The sequence below is a fragment of the Colossoma macropomum genome, unplaced genomic scaffold, assembly GCF_904425465.1.
Source record: "Colossoma macropomum unplaced genomic scaffold, Colossoma_macropomum, whole genome shotgun sequence".
Lineage (NCBI taxonomy): Eukaryota > Metazoa > Chordata > Actinopteri > Characiformes > Serrasalmidae > Colossoma > Colossoma macropomum.
The window spans coordinates 29108715-29127398 of NW_023494789.1; the positions used below are offsets into that span (position 1 = coordinate 29108715).

Below are 18684 nucleotides of genomic sequence, written 5' to 3' on the forward strand. Positions count from 1 at the left end.
CAATGACAGGAATGGCCCCTCGGCAGTTCTGATTGGCTGGAGTTTTGACACAAATGTTCCAATGTTTTACATCGAGCAGATGTGAAACTAGAGAGCGCGCTGTGGAATTGAGAGCAGAAATGATTTGTGCGCACATACGAGTCTTGAAGGTGAAGAGCACCACTGAGCAAGTTTCCAGTTTTGAGTGAAAACCAGAGTGTTTTGCAGGTACGAGTTCTGAAAGGAAAATGCATTGTTGTGCGAATTTTCAAGTTCTGAATGAAACCATGAGTGTTTTGTTGAGCAAATCCGAAGGCGTGTACCTGCAAGCTTTGTACTGACGAGTGCATTCACGTTCATTAGCTGTGCGCTCAGAGCACCGCTGTCCTCTCAAACTGTAACATTCCTCTCTCAAACATTTTGGCACAAAATTAACTCCATATCTCCCTCTTTTACCTTAACTAGGCGGGAACTGGGGACATCAGGACAGCACCTGTCTTTTTCTAATGGATTCCTTTTTAATGGATGCAGTGTTTACATGTAGGTTTGTTTTGTTAATATGAATTAATGTAAATTAATGTTTATTGTGTTTAGTCAAATCTGTGTTGGATGTATATTGTGAAGTATAAAGCATTTTTTCTTTTACTTTTTTTGTTAAATACTTCCATTTTAGAATGTCTGACTTGATTATTTTCTGTTTCAGTTAAACTGTCCTTTGGTTATGCCATTTCTTTTAAGTCATCGATTTCATCATGCAATAAAGGTGCACCTTGCTTTGCCTTTGTGCTGTTTATTGGTTTTCTTTTTAAAGATAAAGCATCTCATGGATCTGACTATTTAACTAACTCACTAACTAACTCACCAACTAACTAACTAACTCACTCACTCACTCACTCACTCACTCAGTCATTCACTCACTCACTCACTCAGTCATTCACTCACTCACTCACTCACTCACTCACTCACTCACTCAGTCATTCACTCACTCACTCACTCAGTCATTCACTCACTCAATCACTCACTCACTCACTCACTCACTCAGTCATTCACTCACTCACTTACTCAGTCATTCACTCACTCACTCACTCACTCACTCACTCACTCACTCACTCACTCAGTCATTCACTCACTCACTCACTCAGTCATTCACTCACTCACTCACTCACTCACTCAGTCATTCACTCACTCACTCACTCAGTCATTCACTCACTCACTCACTCACTCAGTCACTCACTCACTCACTCACTCACTCAGTCATTCACTCACTCACTCACTCACTCACTCAGTCATTCACTCACTCACTCACTCAGTCATTCACTCACTCACTCACTCTCTCAGTCACTCACTCACTCACTCACTCAATCACTCACTCACTCACTCACTCACTCACTCAGTCATTCACTCACTCACTCACTCACTCATTCACTCACTCACTCACTCAGTCATTCACTCACTCACTCACTCACTCACTCAGTCATTCACTCACTCACTCACTCAGTCATTCACTCACTCACTCACTCAGTCATTCACTCACTCACTCACTCACTCACTCAGTCACTCACTCACTCACTCACTCAGTCATTCACTCACTCACTCACTCACTCACTCACTCACTCACTCACTCAGTCATTCACTCACTCACTCACTCAGTCATTCACTCACTCACTCACTCAGTCATTCACTCACTCACTCACTCACTCACTCACATTTAACAGGCTGAAGATTCTTAGCTTTGTCATTTTCATCAGTTTTCAGTAGTGCTTCAAAACATTGTGTGTTTTTGTATTTGATAGCCTGTACAATATTTCTGTGTTTTCCCCACTCTTTAAAATAACAGTTCTTTATAGCGATGCCACTGAAAAAACACTTTTGGTCCCTTAAAGAACTTTTCAACAGATTGTTCTTTAAATACTTGTTTTAAAAATGGGTTGTGTGAGTGTCAAGAACCTTTTTTGCAAGTTTACAGAACCTCAACATAATATAAAGGTTCTATACCGCCATAGACGAATATTTCATTTCACTGGTGAGGGGGAAAATAAACAGAAAAAATTCTTCAATTCCTGAAGGGGGCACCAAAGGGGGTTTAGGGCATAGATGTAAACACATGGATGCTGCATTGTCTGTTGTTTTCTAGCTGATGTGTATGCTAGCACATCCACCATGTTTGAGCGGTCCAGATCTGCTTATAAACAAATACATGTGTACTGAGATGAGTTTTCATGATCAAATTGGCCATAACTTCCTTATTAATCAACCAATTTTCACCAAACTTGTTTTGTTATAGTCTTCAGGCTTAGATTGATCTAGATTGTTCTTGCTCTCGGTAGCTTTTGTTTCTATTTCATAACTGTGAACTTTGATCCCTTTACATGCCTGGCTGAACCCAACATGGCTTTTATGTATTTCTATGGTTTGGGGATGGTAGGCACTGGACCAAACCATTGTGAGGCATATGAAGGGGGGATGCAATCTTTCGAAAATGGAAAAAAAAAAATTACATCTATAATTAGCAGTTCTTTCAATGCATATTATTAAATTATTTAAAATTAGATAGTTTACAGTGATAAACATAACTATAATTTCTGCCTATGTATACCAATTATACGTTTCTCCTAGGACATTTAGAAATCTCTTTTTAAGAGTATTCTCCACTTCTCGTCACCACAAACATGAAAGGAGATTTGAAAGGCTTTTAAATCAAACACAAGCATAAAACAGTAATTTGATTTTTTTTTAGAAGTCAACCACTAGATATTTAACATAGCTTACTATTTTAATTAATTACACAGTAATTACTATGTTACTATAATAAGTGAAGTTTTATAATAAGTTTTTTTCAGGTTCAGGCTGATGGTTAAGACACTTGGCTTTAACTGTGCCTCAGACAGAAAGTAGATGTCAGTTGTTAAAACATCTGTTGAATATGCATATCAGTATTCATAATGTACTTTGAATGAGTTAATAATACAAACGTATCATATCATATCATAAATATTCTCCAAAGTATTTTTTGCTGGCTCTCTGATGAAGATTCAGAACATGACATCCATTACTTACCTAAAAAATCTTAAAAGTTCACTCATCAGACCACAATACAGTCAGATGAGCTCAGGCCCAGAGAAATCGGCAGTGTTTTCGAACGTTATTGACATTATGTCAATAATGTCTTCTTTTTCACTTAGGTTTCTTCTTCTACACTTCTTCGGATATTGTTGACTTCTGCTGTGCAAAGTATTGTCTAACCTTATATTTACGGATGAAGCGTCGGGAGCTGTTATAGTCTGTAGCTGCATTTATAATACCACCGGAGTTTGAGGAGTGGGTGAATGCTCCCCTGAATGAAACCACAGATGATAAAATATAAATTCATGGCTGTAACCCCAGAAGCCTAAGCCAGGTAACATCCCTGTTCCTGTTTACTTAGGTTTCTTCTTCTAATTAATATTCATTTTGGTGTCTTCATCATCTTCTTTATTGCTTAGGTTTCTTCTCTTCCTTCTTCTTCCTTTCGGTATATTTTTCTTATTCTCTGCATCCGCCTCCTCCTTCGTCTTTTTCATTTTCTTGTTTTTTTTCTTTTTCTTTCTGTTTTTTTTGGCACTCAGGTTTCTTCTTCACTTGGGTTTCTTCCCAGTTTTCATTATAGTCTTCTTTTTCTTCAGTTAGGTTTCTTTTTCATTGTTTCTTCTTTCATCATTTCTTCTTTGGGTTAATTCATACTCACATTTAGGTTTATTTTTTGTTTTCTCTCCTAGAGTTTCTTCTTCTTTCTGGTTTCTTCTCCTTTTTTGCTTAGGTTTCTTCTTTTTTCATCTTTTTCTTCTTGTTTTTTTTTAACTTAAGTTTCTTGTTTTACTTATTCCTGTTCACCTGGGCTGCCTCCTCTTCTTCACTTAGGCATTCATGTTCTTCTAGTCCACTTAAGTATATACTTCTTCACTTAGGTATTTTCTTCTCCTCCTTTTTCTTCATTTAAAGCTTTTTTATACTTAGGTTTTTTCTTCTTCACTTAAGTTTCTTCTTAATTGTCTTCACTTATATTCATGTTTTTTAATCACATAGTTTTTTTCTTTTACTGCCAGGCCTTTAATACAAAGTAACTGCGTGAACCAATAGAATCTTCAGATCCTCAGTATATAGTAGAATAAATTTCATTTTCTATTCACCTCTAATGTACACAACTCTGCTTCCTCACAAATTTCACAAAACCTGGCCACTTCAGCTGCCAGAGGCAATATGAGTTACAGTTAAACACATGAGCACCTTGGTTTGAGCTGAAGGGAACTGAAATAAAAGCTTCAGCTCTGACAGTGCTTACGTTATTGTTTCCTCTTCTTAAGGTTTAATGTTAATGACAATGCAGAATAGCCCCTATTAGCCACTATTTTCTTCTGTTTAAGCCACTATAGTGCAGCTCTGCTTGTGTTTTTTCAAAGATTCAATATAAAATCTAGAATTCAAAGAATTAAGATGTGCCTAGAATATGAAACAGAGCTGTAAGTGATTCCAAATTTTACTGAGAAAGCATCAAGACTGATGATACAAAGTTCTAAAACTTTGAGTGTGGATTATTTTAATCTACACTGTCTCAGTTATTGATAAATGAAACAACAAAAAGATTAAAACAAATAAACATGTGAAAAAAGTGATCACCTGTAAACACATGGTTTTTGCACACACATATGAAATAGATTTGACTTTTCTGTAAAGGTTGACATACCGAGAGAGACAAAAAAAAAAACATGTTCAATTCAGCAAAGAACAGTAATTGTTTACTAAAATGCAGAAGTGTGTTCTCTGAAGAGGATGTAACTTATTATTAGAAAATCAACAGTACATATCATTCGGTGCCCAAACATTTGCATACACCTGTCTGCTTTTATTTACAACTGATTTTCATTCATAGATTTATAGCAAAGTATGAAATCACACCTGGGTATTCACTACTGACAGTGCTCTAATCTGCTGTGTGAACAGGAGGAATTTCTTACAGTGTGCTAACAGGCTGCAGGCGACTGGCAAAATGCATTTTTTTCTTCATCATACCGGGAAATTCAGACGTTCTATTTGGGACACACATACCGCCTGTGTAAGTTCCTTCCAGTATTGAGACACAGTTGGCTCACAACCTCTATCATGCACGCGCACACGTCACATGCATAAACACACACACACACACACCTCGTCATTTTATGTACTAAGACGGGCAGTGAAATGGGGCTGTGGTTGGCAGGTCTGAGCAGAAGAGAAGGAGAAGAGTGAAGGCGTGAGGGGGAGATTACTCTGAAGGCAAAAGGGGAAAACAAGTGATAAGCAAGAGGAGAAGCGGGTAAAAAGCCAGTGGATAGACATAGACATCAGCTTTAGGGTAAGAAGATTTTTCCGATAGTTCTGCCTCATGTTTGCTTTTAATTTCTCACTGAAACAAGTTTCTCTGTATCTGTGTGAGTGTGAGCCTTTAATGACTTCTCTGTAGACTCTCAAAACACTGCTTAACGTAATAGACATTAACAGATTTACAGCATACAAACATTGGGACCACTAATCACTGATGGGATTATTAAAGTGGGGGATACGAATATGAAGATCTTTTGTACAGATGTGCTCCAACTCCAGCTGAAGCACCTAAATGGCTTATTTATTATGTAGTTATTGATCTTAAGCTTCATTTATATATATATATATATATATATATATATATATATATATATATATATATATATATATACATATACATATATATATATATATATATACACATATATATATATATATATATACACACACACACACACACACTATGGATTTATGGAACTGATTGTGAAGATAATAATACTCATAATAATGTAATTAAATAGAAGAATCTAGTAGTAACATAACAATAACCATCTATATATACTTTGTCCTATAATGTGAAGATATACACACATACACACACACACACATATATGCACATAAAATTAGGTAGACAGATGAAAATGTGACCAAGACAAGCGCAAAGGAGAGCGTTCCTACCGCCCACTCCCCACAGGACAATTTTAGCTTGACCACAACATTTTCAGTTTCATCACTTGTCATGAAAACCTACATACATATAGGTATACACATGTAAGGCTTTACGTGAGCACAAGTAAGAAAGTAGGCCAATGCAGAAGCAAAGTCAAACCAAAATATGCGAATTTTACACTTGCATTAGACTTATAGTCTCCATTTCACCTGCTAACAATTTACCATATTGTAAACCACCTCATTAACTTCTGCATATTTTCAGTTTATGGATCCAATCCATAGTATTCATAAATGTTGCTTAATTATTACATATAATGGATGTGCGCTGAGCATGCAGAATTTTGAAACAACATACTATTTACAATAAATTACAGTTACTGTGTAACTGTAGTTAAGGATGTGTTTGAAAAGCACACAATGGCAATAAATGTAAAAATGATCAAAGGTCAGTTTATCCTAATCTAGAATCAGTTTTGCACCACTGTAGGGCTTACAGGCACAACAAGAGCTCTTACTGAGAAACAGGTTTGAATTGTTGTGGGAGAGAAGGTGTAAATGTTTTGGGGGTGGCAGGGGTTTGGGTGACACGGGTTTTATAGGGCAGGATGTGGTACTTCGTTGATGATGGGAACAAGGTGAATGTAGTCCAACAGCAAAGACATATTTAGTGTCTGAGGGTCTTTAGTTTTGCCCTAGAGCTACAAGCGAATACATAGTTTGAAAAGTTTTAACACCCATGATCAAATTACTTTTGGTTGATTTTTTTAAGTGAAAATAAATACATGCTGTACAGGGAACAAACTTAAATATGGCATTTTTTCTGCCATATTTCTGCCAAATTTTTGTGCACATTTACATATTTATTCGCTGAGTTTATCATAGAGAAAAAAAACCCATAATATTTGCCATCATTTTTGCACATTTTATGCCACGTTTCTTTTCTTTGTTTTTTTTAGTTCACACTGTAAAGCACTTCGAGCTGCATGAAAGGTGCTATATAAATAATGTTCATTATTATTATTATTATTATTATTCTTAGTAGTAGTAGTAGTAGTGGTAGTAGTAGTACACTCAGAAATAAAGGTATGAAGCTGTCACTGGGGTGGTACCCTCAAGGGTACATCCCAGTATCTTTGGTCAGGGAACATAACTGTGCTATAATTCATTGAATTTGTATTTTCTAAGTCCACAAGCTCTGTCTCATCTCCGGCCTTTTTATTTTATTGGTCAGTTTTAAAAGGTTATGAAAAGGTACAAATATGTACTTTTCACCTGGGAAAAAACTCATTTAAGGTACACAGTTGGACCTTAAAACCACTGTTGTGCCTTTTACATTTACATTGTTTGTACCTTGATGAATGAAAAATGTACCTGCACAGTTCCTTTATTTCTAACAGTGTAGCAGTAATAGCATGTTTTCCCCCAATATTTTAATTTCAGCAAACAAACAGTAACTGTGCATTAAGGTGTGCAGAAGCGTGTTCACTGTGGAAGACGTGTTGACTTATTTTCACTTAGAAAAGCAACAAAACATGGAGTTTGACCTGGGGTGCCCAAACTTTTGTCTTCAACTGTAGCTGTAACAAGTAACTGAAGCTTATAGCCCCTAGTTAGCATTGTGCAAACTGCATGCCTAAATCCCCACATATTTACCCCAAACTGTGTCTGTTCCGTGTGAGCTGCCTCATAGCTCCAGTGAAAAGAGTAAGGAAGGAAACTTTGGACACCCAACGTGTATCTTATTAACTACAAATTGGGTTAAACTAATTATCATTTTATCTGATATTAAATATTATCGTTGACTTCTCTAATGGGAATCTTTATGTTGTCTTGTATTCCACCAGGATGTTGCTGAATAACACAGATCTCTATGGCAACGACACGTTTTCCTGCGCCTCTCCCTCGGTGGAAGGCTACCGTTATTTCGGTGTTCTGTGGGGATCCATCGTGACTATAGTTGGAACACTGGGCAATCTTCTAACCATACTAGCCTTTGCCACTGACACCCGTCTACGAACACGATTCAATGTCCTCATTGTGAACCTGGCTTTGGCTGACCTCCTGTACTGCACCATCCTACAGCCGGTCAGTGTGGACTCCTACCTGCACCTACGCTGGAGGGGTGGAGCCACTTGGTGTCAGATGTTTGGGCTCCTCCTCTTCCTCTCCAATAGTGTGTCCATTATCACGTTATGTCTCATCGCAGCAAGTCGATACTTGGTTGTCGCGCACCGGACATCCCGTGTGGCTCGTTTGCTGCTGTCTCACCGTGGCATAGCTGTGCTCCTCGTCAGCTCCTGGGCACTAGGCCTGGCCAGCTTTGGCCCTCTTTGGCCTGTGTACGTATTCACACCACAGGTCTGCACCTGCAGCTTCCACCGCACCAGGGGGCGGCCTTACACCACCGTTCTGCTGTTCCTCTACTTCTTCCTCGGGCTAGGCTTCGTGGGACTTTTCTATTTTCTGATCTACCGCAAGGTGCGCATGGCAGCCAAGGCACTGATCAAGTACAGGCCCAGCCGACGCTCTTCAAGGCGCAAGCGGGCCGAGGCTGAAGGGACGGATGGGGATGACAGCGGGATCGGCGTCGGGACCACAGCAACTCACAGCTGTGAGATAAGTGACCAAGTGCTGGACCTTAGTAAGAGCAGTGTGACAGAACTCTCTGGAACAGCCCCCACCAACACCTCTGACACACAGCTAAACATATGTCAAGAAGCAAAAGTTTCAAATGGGGTAAAGCAATCACATAAAGACCCTGCGCCAGCTCCAACGCAAGCTACAACGCCACCGTCCACCTCAGGAGAGGACAACGAGTTTAAACGTGTAACTCGCATGTGCTTCACTGTCTTCTTATGCTTTGTAGGCTGCTTTGCACCCTTTCTTCTGCTGAACATCGCAGACAAGAAGAACCGAGCACCGCAGGTGGCCCACATGTTCTGCGCTAACCTCACATGGCTTAACAGCTGTATCAACCCACTGCTGTATGCAGCCATGAACCGCCAGTTTAACCAGGCCTATCAAGACCTGCTCTCCAAAGCTTTTTGGCCACTAGCACGCTTATGGAGCAAACGTTGAAACAGACCTAATTAAAGCTGCTTCAGTCTTCAGAGAACCACACTGAGCTAATGCTGGCTGAACACGCAGTGGTCCACAGAGCAGAACTACAAACAGGCAACTGAAGCTTATGCTAGTAAAGTCACTGAGCAAGTATAGCACAGCAAGCTAGAACAAAGACTCTTAGGTGTCCAGCACATTTCCTGTTCAACTGTACCAGAATGAATCTAATTTAAGAAGGTTAATGTTATTTTTTTTTCCTACGGTCTTGTGGACAAACAGATATATTTTCTCCAACCACAAACCTCTGCAGCCACATTCTAGATGCAAATCCAACAGCACTTGTGTGTGTTTGCATGCACATTAAAAAAAAAAACAGAAAATCCAAGCTAACAGGTGAATTATTATTGGCAACACTGAGCAACATTGAGCAGTCTTGCGTTTATATTAAGAAACAATCCAAAGCATAAACTTATTCACATGAGAAAAAGCAAAGACACAGTTTCTTCATAAAATTAAGATTTGAATGTGGTTTTGAAAAGTATATGCAAACTAATGTTGCTGTATTTGCATCTACAATCAGGGCAGTCTAAATGTTACTGAACTGAAAGCTGTTCATGGTTTGTTTTTTCTTTGAATTATATTAAAACATCCATATTTTCACACTTTATATATTTTAATAAATATTACCAAAAAAGTATGTATTTTAATGTGTCTGTGTGTTTTATATATATATATATATATATAGTAAAAAAACCAATTATGTAACAGGGATAACTCCTGTATTTCACAAGTCGAGACAGGCACTGACAGTACTGCAGTCTGCTATGACGTTCCAAGGCGTAACACAGGAAATGCCCTAGCCTGGAACATGTGGACAGCATGCACATGACACAGGAATCTGCCTTGCTGCCTGTAATGTCTTACAAAGTTCAAACATCACTGTCTTCTGCTGTGAGCACTGACTTTTATGCAGCTAGTCCACAGTCACATGGAAGCATCTTGAGCCAAAACAAATAAAAAACATAGGACTGGAGCCACAAAATCACAGAAGAGAATTGTAAACAACCTAGCATCACTATACACATAGATTTGTATAATATTACATATGGACTATTATGCAAATCACAAAGCTACACAGTTACCCCACATTGATCACTCTCCACCCAAACAAATGTAGAAAAAGAGGTTAAAGCGACTGAGAATGTAACGCAAGACATTGTGCCAGACACTAGCAAAAGTCAGAGGCAGCCAAGAAAAAAACTTTAAACCATTTATCTTGGCAGTAAGTGAGCTTTTGCCAGTAAGAACATTAGATAACATTACAATAATTACAAATGAACATGAAAACAGTAAAAAGTAAGATGATATTGTTTTTTAAAAAGTTATTGATATGTTGGAACACAGGTTTGATTTATAATTTCTCTGTGAGCTCCAGCCTTTGCATATATTTGTTTAAGTTAATCAGCAGCATATTTGATTTAAATAAATGATGGAGTGATTAGCTAAACTAAATGCTGGATGGTAGCTAAAAAACTGGGCTTCCTTGAGGAGAGGTTCGGAAATGGTTACACTAACACACAACTCTTAAATAGTCCTAAGAATCTGACTTGGTTTAAGAACATGTCATTAACATGATGTAGATGAAAAAGTCATACCTTTGTTCTCTTGACTGTGTGTAGACTCAACTACAACAGCTCGTCATCATAACATCAAATCACTGACCTAACAGAAATACTCGAAATCAAATTCAGTTTGCTTAAATGTAGGTTTCTTCGACAGAAAATGTGCTCGGTTCTTATTCTGACATTACATTACACATGATATACATGTTTCTTTTTACTTAATGGTTCAAAAAACAAATTAACCAAACAAACAATGCTTGGACTCTGATGCTGCTGTTGTTTATGAGCCAGTATGGAGTCTTTTAGCAAATAAAAGACAAATAAATGGCCAAAGTTTTTAAAAAAGAACAAAAGGCTTTCCAGTTAATCTACAGTAATAACACTCAGTATCATATGAATAATAAAACATGAAACATAACCACTGATGCAGAAACATTTCTGAGATATGTGGTTATCAATCATTGTTGTACTGTAAATGAAACCACTGTGAATTGGATCATCACATTCATAATTCATAATAACTTCATGTCTTACAAACACAGAAAGGGCAAAAATACAGTTTGTTCCTGGATTAGTTTGTCCTCAGTCTAAAAAACATTCAAGTGCTGGTGGCATCATATTATGTAAATCTTAACACCATCTCAAATGAGCTTGTGACAGTGGTGAGACTGCCTCCACAACTGACTTCTCTGACAGTTGACACCTTCAGATGGTTGACGTTTTCTTCAAAGATCTGTTACATCTTACTAGATCCAGATTCCAAGTCATCCACTAAGAAAGGCTGCTTCTCTTTAAGAAGTTCATAGAATTCTGCTTTCACAGCTCTTCCTCCTGACTGGATAACTGTGTATATGATTCTCATTTTCTCCTGGGAAGTTTCTCTAGCTTGTACATTACTGTAGTCTTCATCACTAATCATATTTTTGCTTTTTAGGCAGTCTGCAATCTCCATTACTGAGGAAACTCTCCGAATGAGCTTTTCTCTTTGTTTATCTATAAACTCAGCCCCTGAAATTCAAACAAAGAATAAAATACAATTCAAACCACAATTAAAGCATTCTTTCAAAAGCATACCAAAGTACAAATTTTATAGACTTTCCATTATAACTATAAACCCATGCTGTATGCTGTCAGTGTGTGGGAAAAAATGGATTAGTTCCTGTCACACTGTTTAACAACGGTGCTGGTGGCCAATCATGACTCACAAAGAATTGGCAATAAGCACTTTCTTCCATGTTATAGGGAATTGGTAGACAGCAAGTGGGAATTGGTAATGCATAACACTGGTGAGATAAATGAGCAGAAATGTAAAATAACCCTCTGTTAAATCAGAGAAAACAAGTGAGAACGTCATACCTGTGTCCACTCTGAGCAGGGCTGCCTCTGTGCTGCAACCTGAAGCGGTGAAACTAGGTTAATTGCCTACAATGACTTTTTAGTGAGTACAAAGTTTTGTATATTGTATCTCCACAATCTTTCCTCAACCTTAATTGGCAAGGAAATAGTAAAAACTGCAGGGCCAGTGTGAGCTTTGGGCAAAATAGGCAACTGCTTAGGGCAGTGGTCACCAACCCTGCTCCAGGAGATCTACCATAGAGGCAGGTTTCACTTCCAACCCAAATCTAACAGACCTCCTTCAGCTAATCAAGGACTTCTTAAGACAACAATTAAATTGATCAGGTGGGGTTGATTAGGGCTGGAGCTGAACTCTGCAGGAAGGTAGATCTCCAGGAGCAGGGTTGGTGACCACTGGCCTTGGGTTTCCAAATCATTGCACTGCATCAACAAAAAACATCACTGATTTAAAGTGGGCACCCACTCTCTTAGGGTATGAAAAGATGATAAGTCCAGGGCAAGGCATTTCTACATGGGCCTCTTATTACTGCTAATGTTTAGAAGTCTAAAGACTAAAACAAAAGATAGGATATTCAGGAGACCCAAACTGGTTGCCAGGACTCAGAATCAACTCACATAATAATAATAATAATAATAATAATAATAATGTTATGACGGTGCAGGAGAAGAGCACACAAAAGAGGTGATGCAGGTGATGCAGGTATGCCAATATCAGTCATTTTACTCTGTACAGTTTTATTTCTCTGCAATGTTCTGCGTTATCTGCCTCAACAATAGTTTGCTGTAAAAGTGCAGTTCTTCTAATCATCATATTACATCCTTTAACTTAAGCTATTAGCTGAGAGTGTAGAGTAAAAGCAGTAAGAAGGCAAAAGAAGGCCTCCAAAGTATAACCTTCTCTAGGGCCTCCTTTAGTCTAGAGCCAGGCCTGATTAGATGACACTAATAGTAACAGCATGCTCGTAGAACATGCAGTGTGCCACTAAAATATAGCCGTATTTTTTTTTTTAATTTAACATTTGAAGTATTTACACATGAACTTGATGACCTGACAGATTTCTAGTGGATTTATTTTGTAACTTTATCCACAAAGAGTATTTACGAGATGTTCTGAAAATGAATAATGTTGATAACATTTTTAAGGTAGTTTCCATCACATCCCACTGCATGAAATTTCAGTACATCACATTTTCAGAGAAAAACTTACTTGTTTTACCAGATTTTTTACCGGTAAGAAAGATGTCATGTGGCTCCCAAACCTCAGTGCCATCTTCATCCATAAGACTTACAGTAAGATAGTCAGCATGAAGGAACACCACAAATGTGGGATGATAGTTGGGCCCATAGTCATAGTCAAATCTGCCAGCCTAAGAAAACAACATGGCAGTGTAATGTGTAAATATTACAAAGCTTTGGAGATTTTGGTAAAGTTACATAGTCTGTTGTTTACCTTTGGCTGAGATACATAAGGGTCACAGGACAGTTTGTAGTATCTACCAGGGGTCAGTTGGCATGTGGAGCTTGTCTCAAAATATATGCTGCCTTTGTGCCTTTTTCCTACCTTTAGTAACAGGAAATGGTTAGTTAGAATTGTTAGAGCCAGGAGGTTCAAGGAAAACACTAGTAATCAAGAAATAACAATCATTTTTCATCATTGCTCATACACACATGGCAGTACAATAAACTACTGTAAAATGCTGATTACCTCTTCAACTGGTACGTTTACTGGCAACAAGTGGATGTGCAGTTTTTTCCTGCCAGGCATTTCTTTGTGGAACAGTAGCACTTGGGCACTAATGGGACTGGCATCAAATATCATGCTTTTTAGAAGGCCAAAAAGAGAGAGGCTTTGGATGCTAATGACCACATGCGTGTCTGTCACTCTTACTGGTGGCATGATCTCTATATTGTCACCAGCGAAATGTGCCACAGACTGCTCAACTGGATTTTTCTCTGGAAAATATTAAGAATAAAATTTACAGTCTATTCACAAACAATACATTAAGCTTTACACTGCCTTCATGTGGCACAAAACTATCAGACTAGTTCTCAACTGGGATGTGACAACAAATGTAATGACAGGGTTTCTACAAAGTCTTTCTTCTTGTTTAGCTGATTCAGAAAACCCCATTAGGTTAATAAATTGTGCAAGTAGTGTCAGCAAAAAACAGCATCAGCACTGGCCAAAATATTTACCATGAAGTATCTCGCAGTGTGGGAGGTGCAGATAACTAACTGAACCTTGAGTGCAGTCAATATCGTACAGGGGTCCTGCAGGCTGCATCTGGCCTAAACCATCCAACAGACGAGTATCCCAGGAGACTATTTTGTACAGAACCTCCCCTTCCCCCTCCATGTCAAAAACAAGGTTGGTCAATTTGCACTGAAACTGACCAGCATAAAGGCACCGAAACCTGCAGAGCAGAAGACAGAAGCAAGACGCTTCTGAAGGATGAAAACATGCAAGATGCAAGATCTGAATCATGGTTGTGGTGCTTTTTTCTAAGTAACACAATGAATCAAATGGATGTGGCACCTGTACGTCTCACTGTTCTCATCTTCTAAATGGCTTTCAACCATTTCAGGAATGAATACTTCTGCACTTTCCAAGGGCTGCTGAGGTGGAGAACAGAAGATGAAAAATTACACTGGACTAGGTGTTAGTCGCACTGCCTGAGAACACAAGCTGATTCAACCTCAACTCCCAGCTTCTGCTGCTGGTGTCATTTTCAAGATCTGGGCGATGTAAAATCTACTTAAAATCAGTTTGAGGCAGCAAAGCACACTGCCTGTCTGTACGACAGAAAATAGCAGGTAAGATACACTCGATGATAAGATGACTTTTTAAGGATGTCTAGAGAGGTTATGAGCTAGGCATACATTTCTGGACTATTATCTTGAGATCACAACTTAATTGTCTTATGATCCCAAGATAACAAAAGTTGATTTCTCAATATCACAGTCTATTTCTTTTGCGATCTCAAGTTCATCATAAAAAACAACAAACAATATATTTTTCACATGACCTCAAGATTATCGTTATCTTGAGAAAACAACTTTTGTTATCTTGAGATCACAAGAAAAATAAGTTGTAATCTCAAGAAAACAACTTCTGTTATCTTGAGAGCACAAGAGAAATGTCATCTCAAGAAAATAACTTTTTTTTTTATCTTGAGATCACAAGACAAATAAGTTCTCAAGATAACAGTCCAAAAAATTGTAACAATCTCATGGTCTCTCTAAACTTCAATAACTTTTTCATTCTCATGGCACCGTAAACTTATTTTGATAGACACATGCAAGAGATTCTGAGCATAACAGATCCTCAACACAAACCTGGTAATGAACTTAAGACTTCATTGTAAACTCATTGCTTCCCCACTTACTTTCTTATTTATTTATTTATTGCGAGCTCCTCTTTCATAAGAAAAAAAAAATGGTATACTGAAAGGTTTGTTTACAAAGCTCTGTGCTTAAATCAAGATGCAAACAAAGAGCACTTTAATGTAAAAGGTTTTCCCCTACAATATATATAACTGGCGGGCTAACATTGGCATCCTAGCATTTGGTTTTTATTCTGTCTTTGTTCAATTTTAAGGAAACTAATCCATGGACTAATCTTGGACCTGACAGCCCAAACATTTAGTGTTGATACAAAAACAGTTGTAAAACAAACTATTTAATAATTTAGTAGTTTTAAGGAATTATTAAAGTTGATCTTTAAAATTGTATGATTTGATCTTTAAGACATAAACAAAGAAAGCCAGATCAGTTTGGTGCGAAATGCTCTGCTGTTGAGAAACTTACTGAGTCAGAATTGTTCACAGGGGCGATGAGAGAAACTAGACATCCGAAGTGTTTAGAGCATCTATAAACCACCTCACAGAAAGTTATTGCATAACATGTCTGAGACACTGTTTTGCGATAGTTTTGCAATGAGGTTTTGGCCTTAAACATTTTTTAATCCATTTAAGGTGGAGAGGTACATGCAGGGCGAAACAGTATCCAAAGAAAGTGTATTTTTTCAGATTCACCACTAATCATTATCAACATCGCCAACAATACAACTCATGTAGACAGCCATCACTAATCATTTTGGATAGAAAATAAATTGCTGTATATGTGTTGTAGAAATTATGACCCCATGTTCCCATCATCACCATTGTAAAGAAATCTGAGTCGCTAATCTTTTATACAATAATACATTTCACAACAAACCACTTTCAGTGACTATGTTTGCTTCTCAACGAGTGAATTACGTAGACTTTTTAAAAAGTCAGTGGAATTTCCCTGAACATAAACTATTCACATGTAAATTAATTAAGCAGAGTTTGCATAACAGTGTATTCATATGTACAGTGCACCTAAAAAATATGTATAATGATCTTTTGTCACCAATTTTGGAAAAATCAGGTGAAAAATCTAGGAGCAGTTCACAGGTTAAGATCTACTGGTTAGAAGATACAGGGCAAAATGTGAAATTCTGGCCTATGCTGCCACCATCAGGCTGGACAATGTCCCTTCACTTGCATGAGTGGTGGGTAGGACACTGTACCTGTTTAGCAAATTTAGTGATTCTACATCTTATGATCTTTGCTGTCCTCATCATTTAAGGGTAGAATAATAATAAAAAGTGGAGAACGATGCGACACAAGAAAACAAAAGCGATTTAGTTCCAGGACTGTGTTTGTACCCCTAGAAAAACATTTCATACAAAAGAGACTAAGTGGACTTCAATAAAAATACTTAAAAGTGTGCACGCTAATCATTACTAGATGTGCATTTCATCAATTGAAAACCAATACGTTAATCATACTAATTACATTAACATATGAAAATAAATCTTTTAGTCATTAAATCCCAGCTGAAGGTATAAGAACAGTGTCCACTAATCATTAAAACTTCAACTGTTTAACTTTTGTGATGTGGTTCCATTGATGTATCTGGCAAACGACGACCATGCGTGAGTTGGACTTTCCTTTATTTAAAGAATAAACATAACTCCTTCAGTGTGAAAGTAGATGATGAGGAAAAATAACATTGTCATGAATATAAACCACACAGAGACAATCAAAAAAAAAGAATACACTCTTAGTTGTTTCAGTAAATCACTGAAATGCAATATTTTTTCTTAATATAAAATCATTGCTCCCCCTTTCACTGATTTTTTTTTTTTTTTGCTGGCTCCTCTTTCACAAGAAAGAAACTGGTAATTAACTCTTTTTGTCTGACTGACTGTTAAGGTCATAACTGAAACATCCAGATGGTTCAGGATTGATATCAGGTTACATATCTATCCATTAACATATCCATTGAACTAGCCCTGTGATTATGGAATAACAACTGCTTACAGGTATATGCAAAGGTTTGTTAACTAAGCTCTACATTCAAATAAAGTTGCAATCAAAGATTAAACAGATTTCCTTTTTAAGTGACATTTCAACTACATGTAAGTGAGAGCAAGTCAAACAGAAAGTAAAGGACCTGGAAATGCTGCAGTAGAAAGGGTAAATGGGAAACATCCAGTTTTGGACATTCTGGATTAGAGCTAGAGACTCATAATCACAGAGGTATAGAGAGAAGAGGACTGAAGTCATGCATCAGGAAAGTTTGAGTCAGGAACAGTATATATAGACAAATAAGATGAATATGAGATGAAGGTCATGACTGGAATCTTAAGCAGCATTAACACTGGAGGCAGTGCAACAAAAATAAAGTGATCAGCGTGATATGAAGGTGCTGGCTACGTGTCTCTAACTAACAAGGGACACAATCTTAGATACCTCAAGTCACAGATACAAGTGCTCTATGCATAAACTTTCACAGTTTTATCTACCTTTGATTTACCAAATATGTTTACATTTATTTGCTGGCTGCCACCAGAGCCAATAAGATACACAGCTGAGTCAACCTGAGTACAGACAGGTGAGTTATAAGTGCTGTTTTAATCAATGTCATAAATGCTTAATTTTTTTTTAAATCGTTCATTTGAAATTAGGGAAATTAAGGTTAATCAAAATCACCTATAAATAAAAAAAATAATATTTTTTAAACATTTTATATTTACATGGCAAGAGTTTCCAGATCTTGGTCTTGGAGTGTCCCTGCACCGTACATTTTAGTGTTTCCTTAGCTGTAACCTAACCATTTTAAACTATTTAGGGATTTTAAGGTTCTAAATTAGCTGATGCAGGGGTTAAATTGAGTAGGAAAGATCCACAACGGTCTTCCGGTACCCTCTAGGTATCTTGGAAGTGGGAAAATTCTACTACAATCTATCAGTCTTCTCCAGAGTGAACAGATCTGCCTGGTCAGAGCTGGTCCCGGCCTCTCCGGGGACCTAAGCCAAAATCTACAAAGGAGCCCTCCTTCCTGACCTGTGAGCCATGCAAATCATTTGCAACTGCCACACAGTCACACCTGACACCTCAGTGCTCCCACTACAATCCTCCCTCCTCTAAAACAGTTTGCTCCATCTATCAGTCTAAGAATAAGTAGATACAGAACAGAATGAGGTACAATGAGGTACAATCAACACTTACTCCTCTGATGACAAATTTAAGCCTCTCTCAGATTACCTTTCACTAAGAGATGCCCATCCATATTGCCCAGTACACCCAGCTAATCAACATTTTAAACTCAGTATTTAATCATTATT

General features: G+C 37.7%; 2 protein-coding genes across 4 annotated transcripts; one reads left to right on the forward strand and one right to left on the reverse strand.

The window, feature by feature from the left end:
- Positions 1 to 5234: 5234 nt before the first annotated feature.
- On the forward strand, positions 5235 to 9462 carry gpr84 (G protein-coupled receptor 84). Its single transcript, XM_036570782.1, has 2 exons — positions 5235 to 5347; positions 7833 to 9462. Exon 2 carries the CDS (start codon positions 7834 to 7836, stop codon positions 9064 to 9066), a length of 1233 nt encoding a protein of 410 aa, XP_036426675.1. The 5' UTR covers positions 5235 to 5347; position 7833; the 3' UTR covers positions 9067 to 9462.
- Positions 9463 to 10799: 1337 nt separating this feature from the next.
- Positions 10800 to 15754, reverse strand: LOC118808247 (NACHT, LRR and PYD domains-containing protein 1-like). Of its 3 annotated transcripts, none has more exons than XM_036570785.1 (7): positions 14563 to 15754; positions 14223 to 14440; positions 13732 to 13979; positions 13477 to 13587; positions 13234 to 13393; positions 12027 to 12065; positions 10800 to 11678 (listed from the first exon to the last, which is right to left on the reverse strand). In XM_036570785.1, the coding sequence occupies exons 1-7, from the start codon at positions 14604 to 14606 to the stop codon at positions 11407 to 11409; spliced, it is 1092 nt and encodes a 363-aa protein (XP_036426678.1). In that variant the 5' UTR covers positions 14607 to 15754; the 3' UTR covers positions 10800 to 11406. The 3 variants fall into 3 exon arrangements, with proteins under 3 accessions (XP_036426678.1, XP_036426677.1, XP_036426676.1); XM_036570784.1 differs by having other exon boundaries at positions 14223 to 14471; positions 14563 to 14603; XM_036570783.1 differs by having other exon boundaries at positions 14223 to 15754.
- Between the last annotated feature and the right edge of the window lie 2930 nt (positions 15755 to 18684).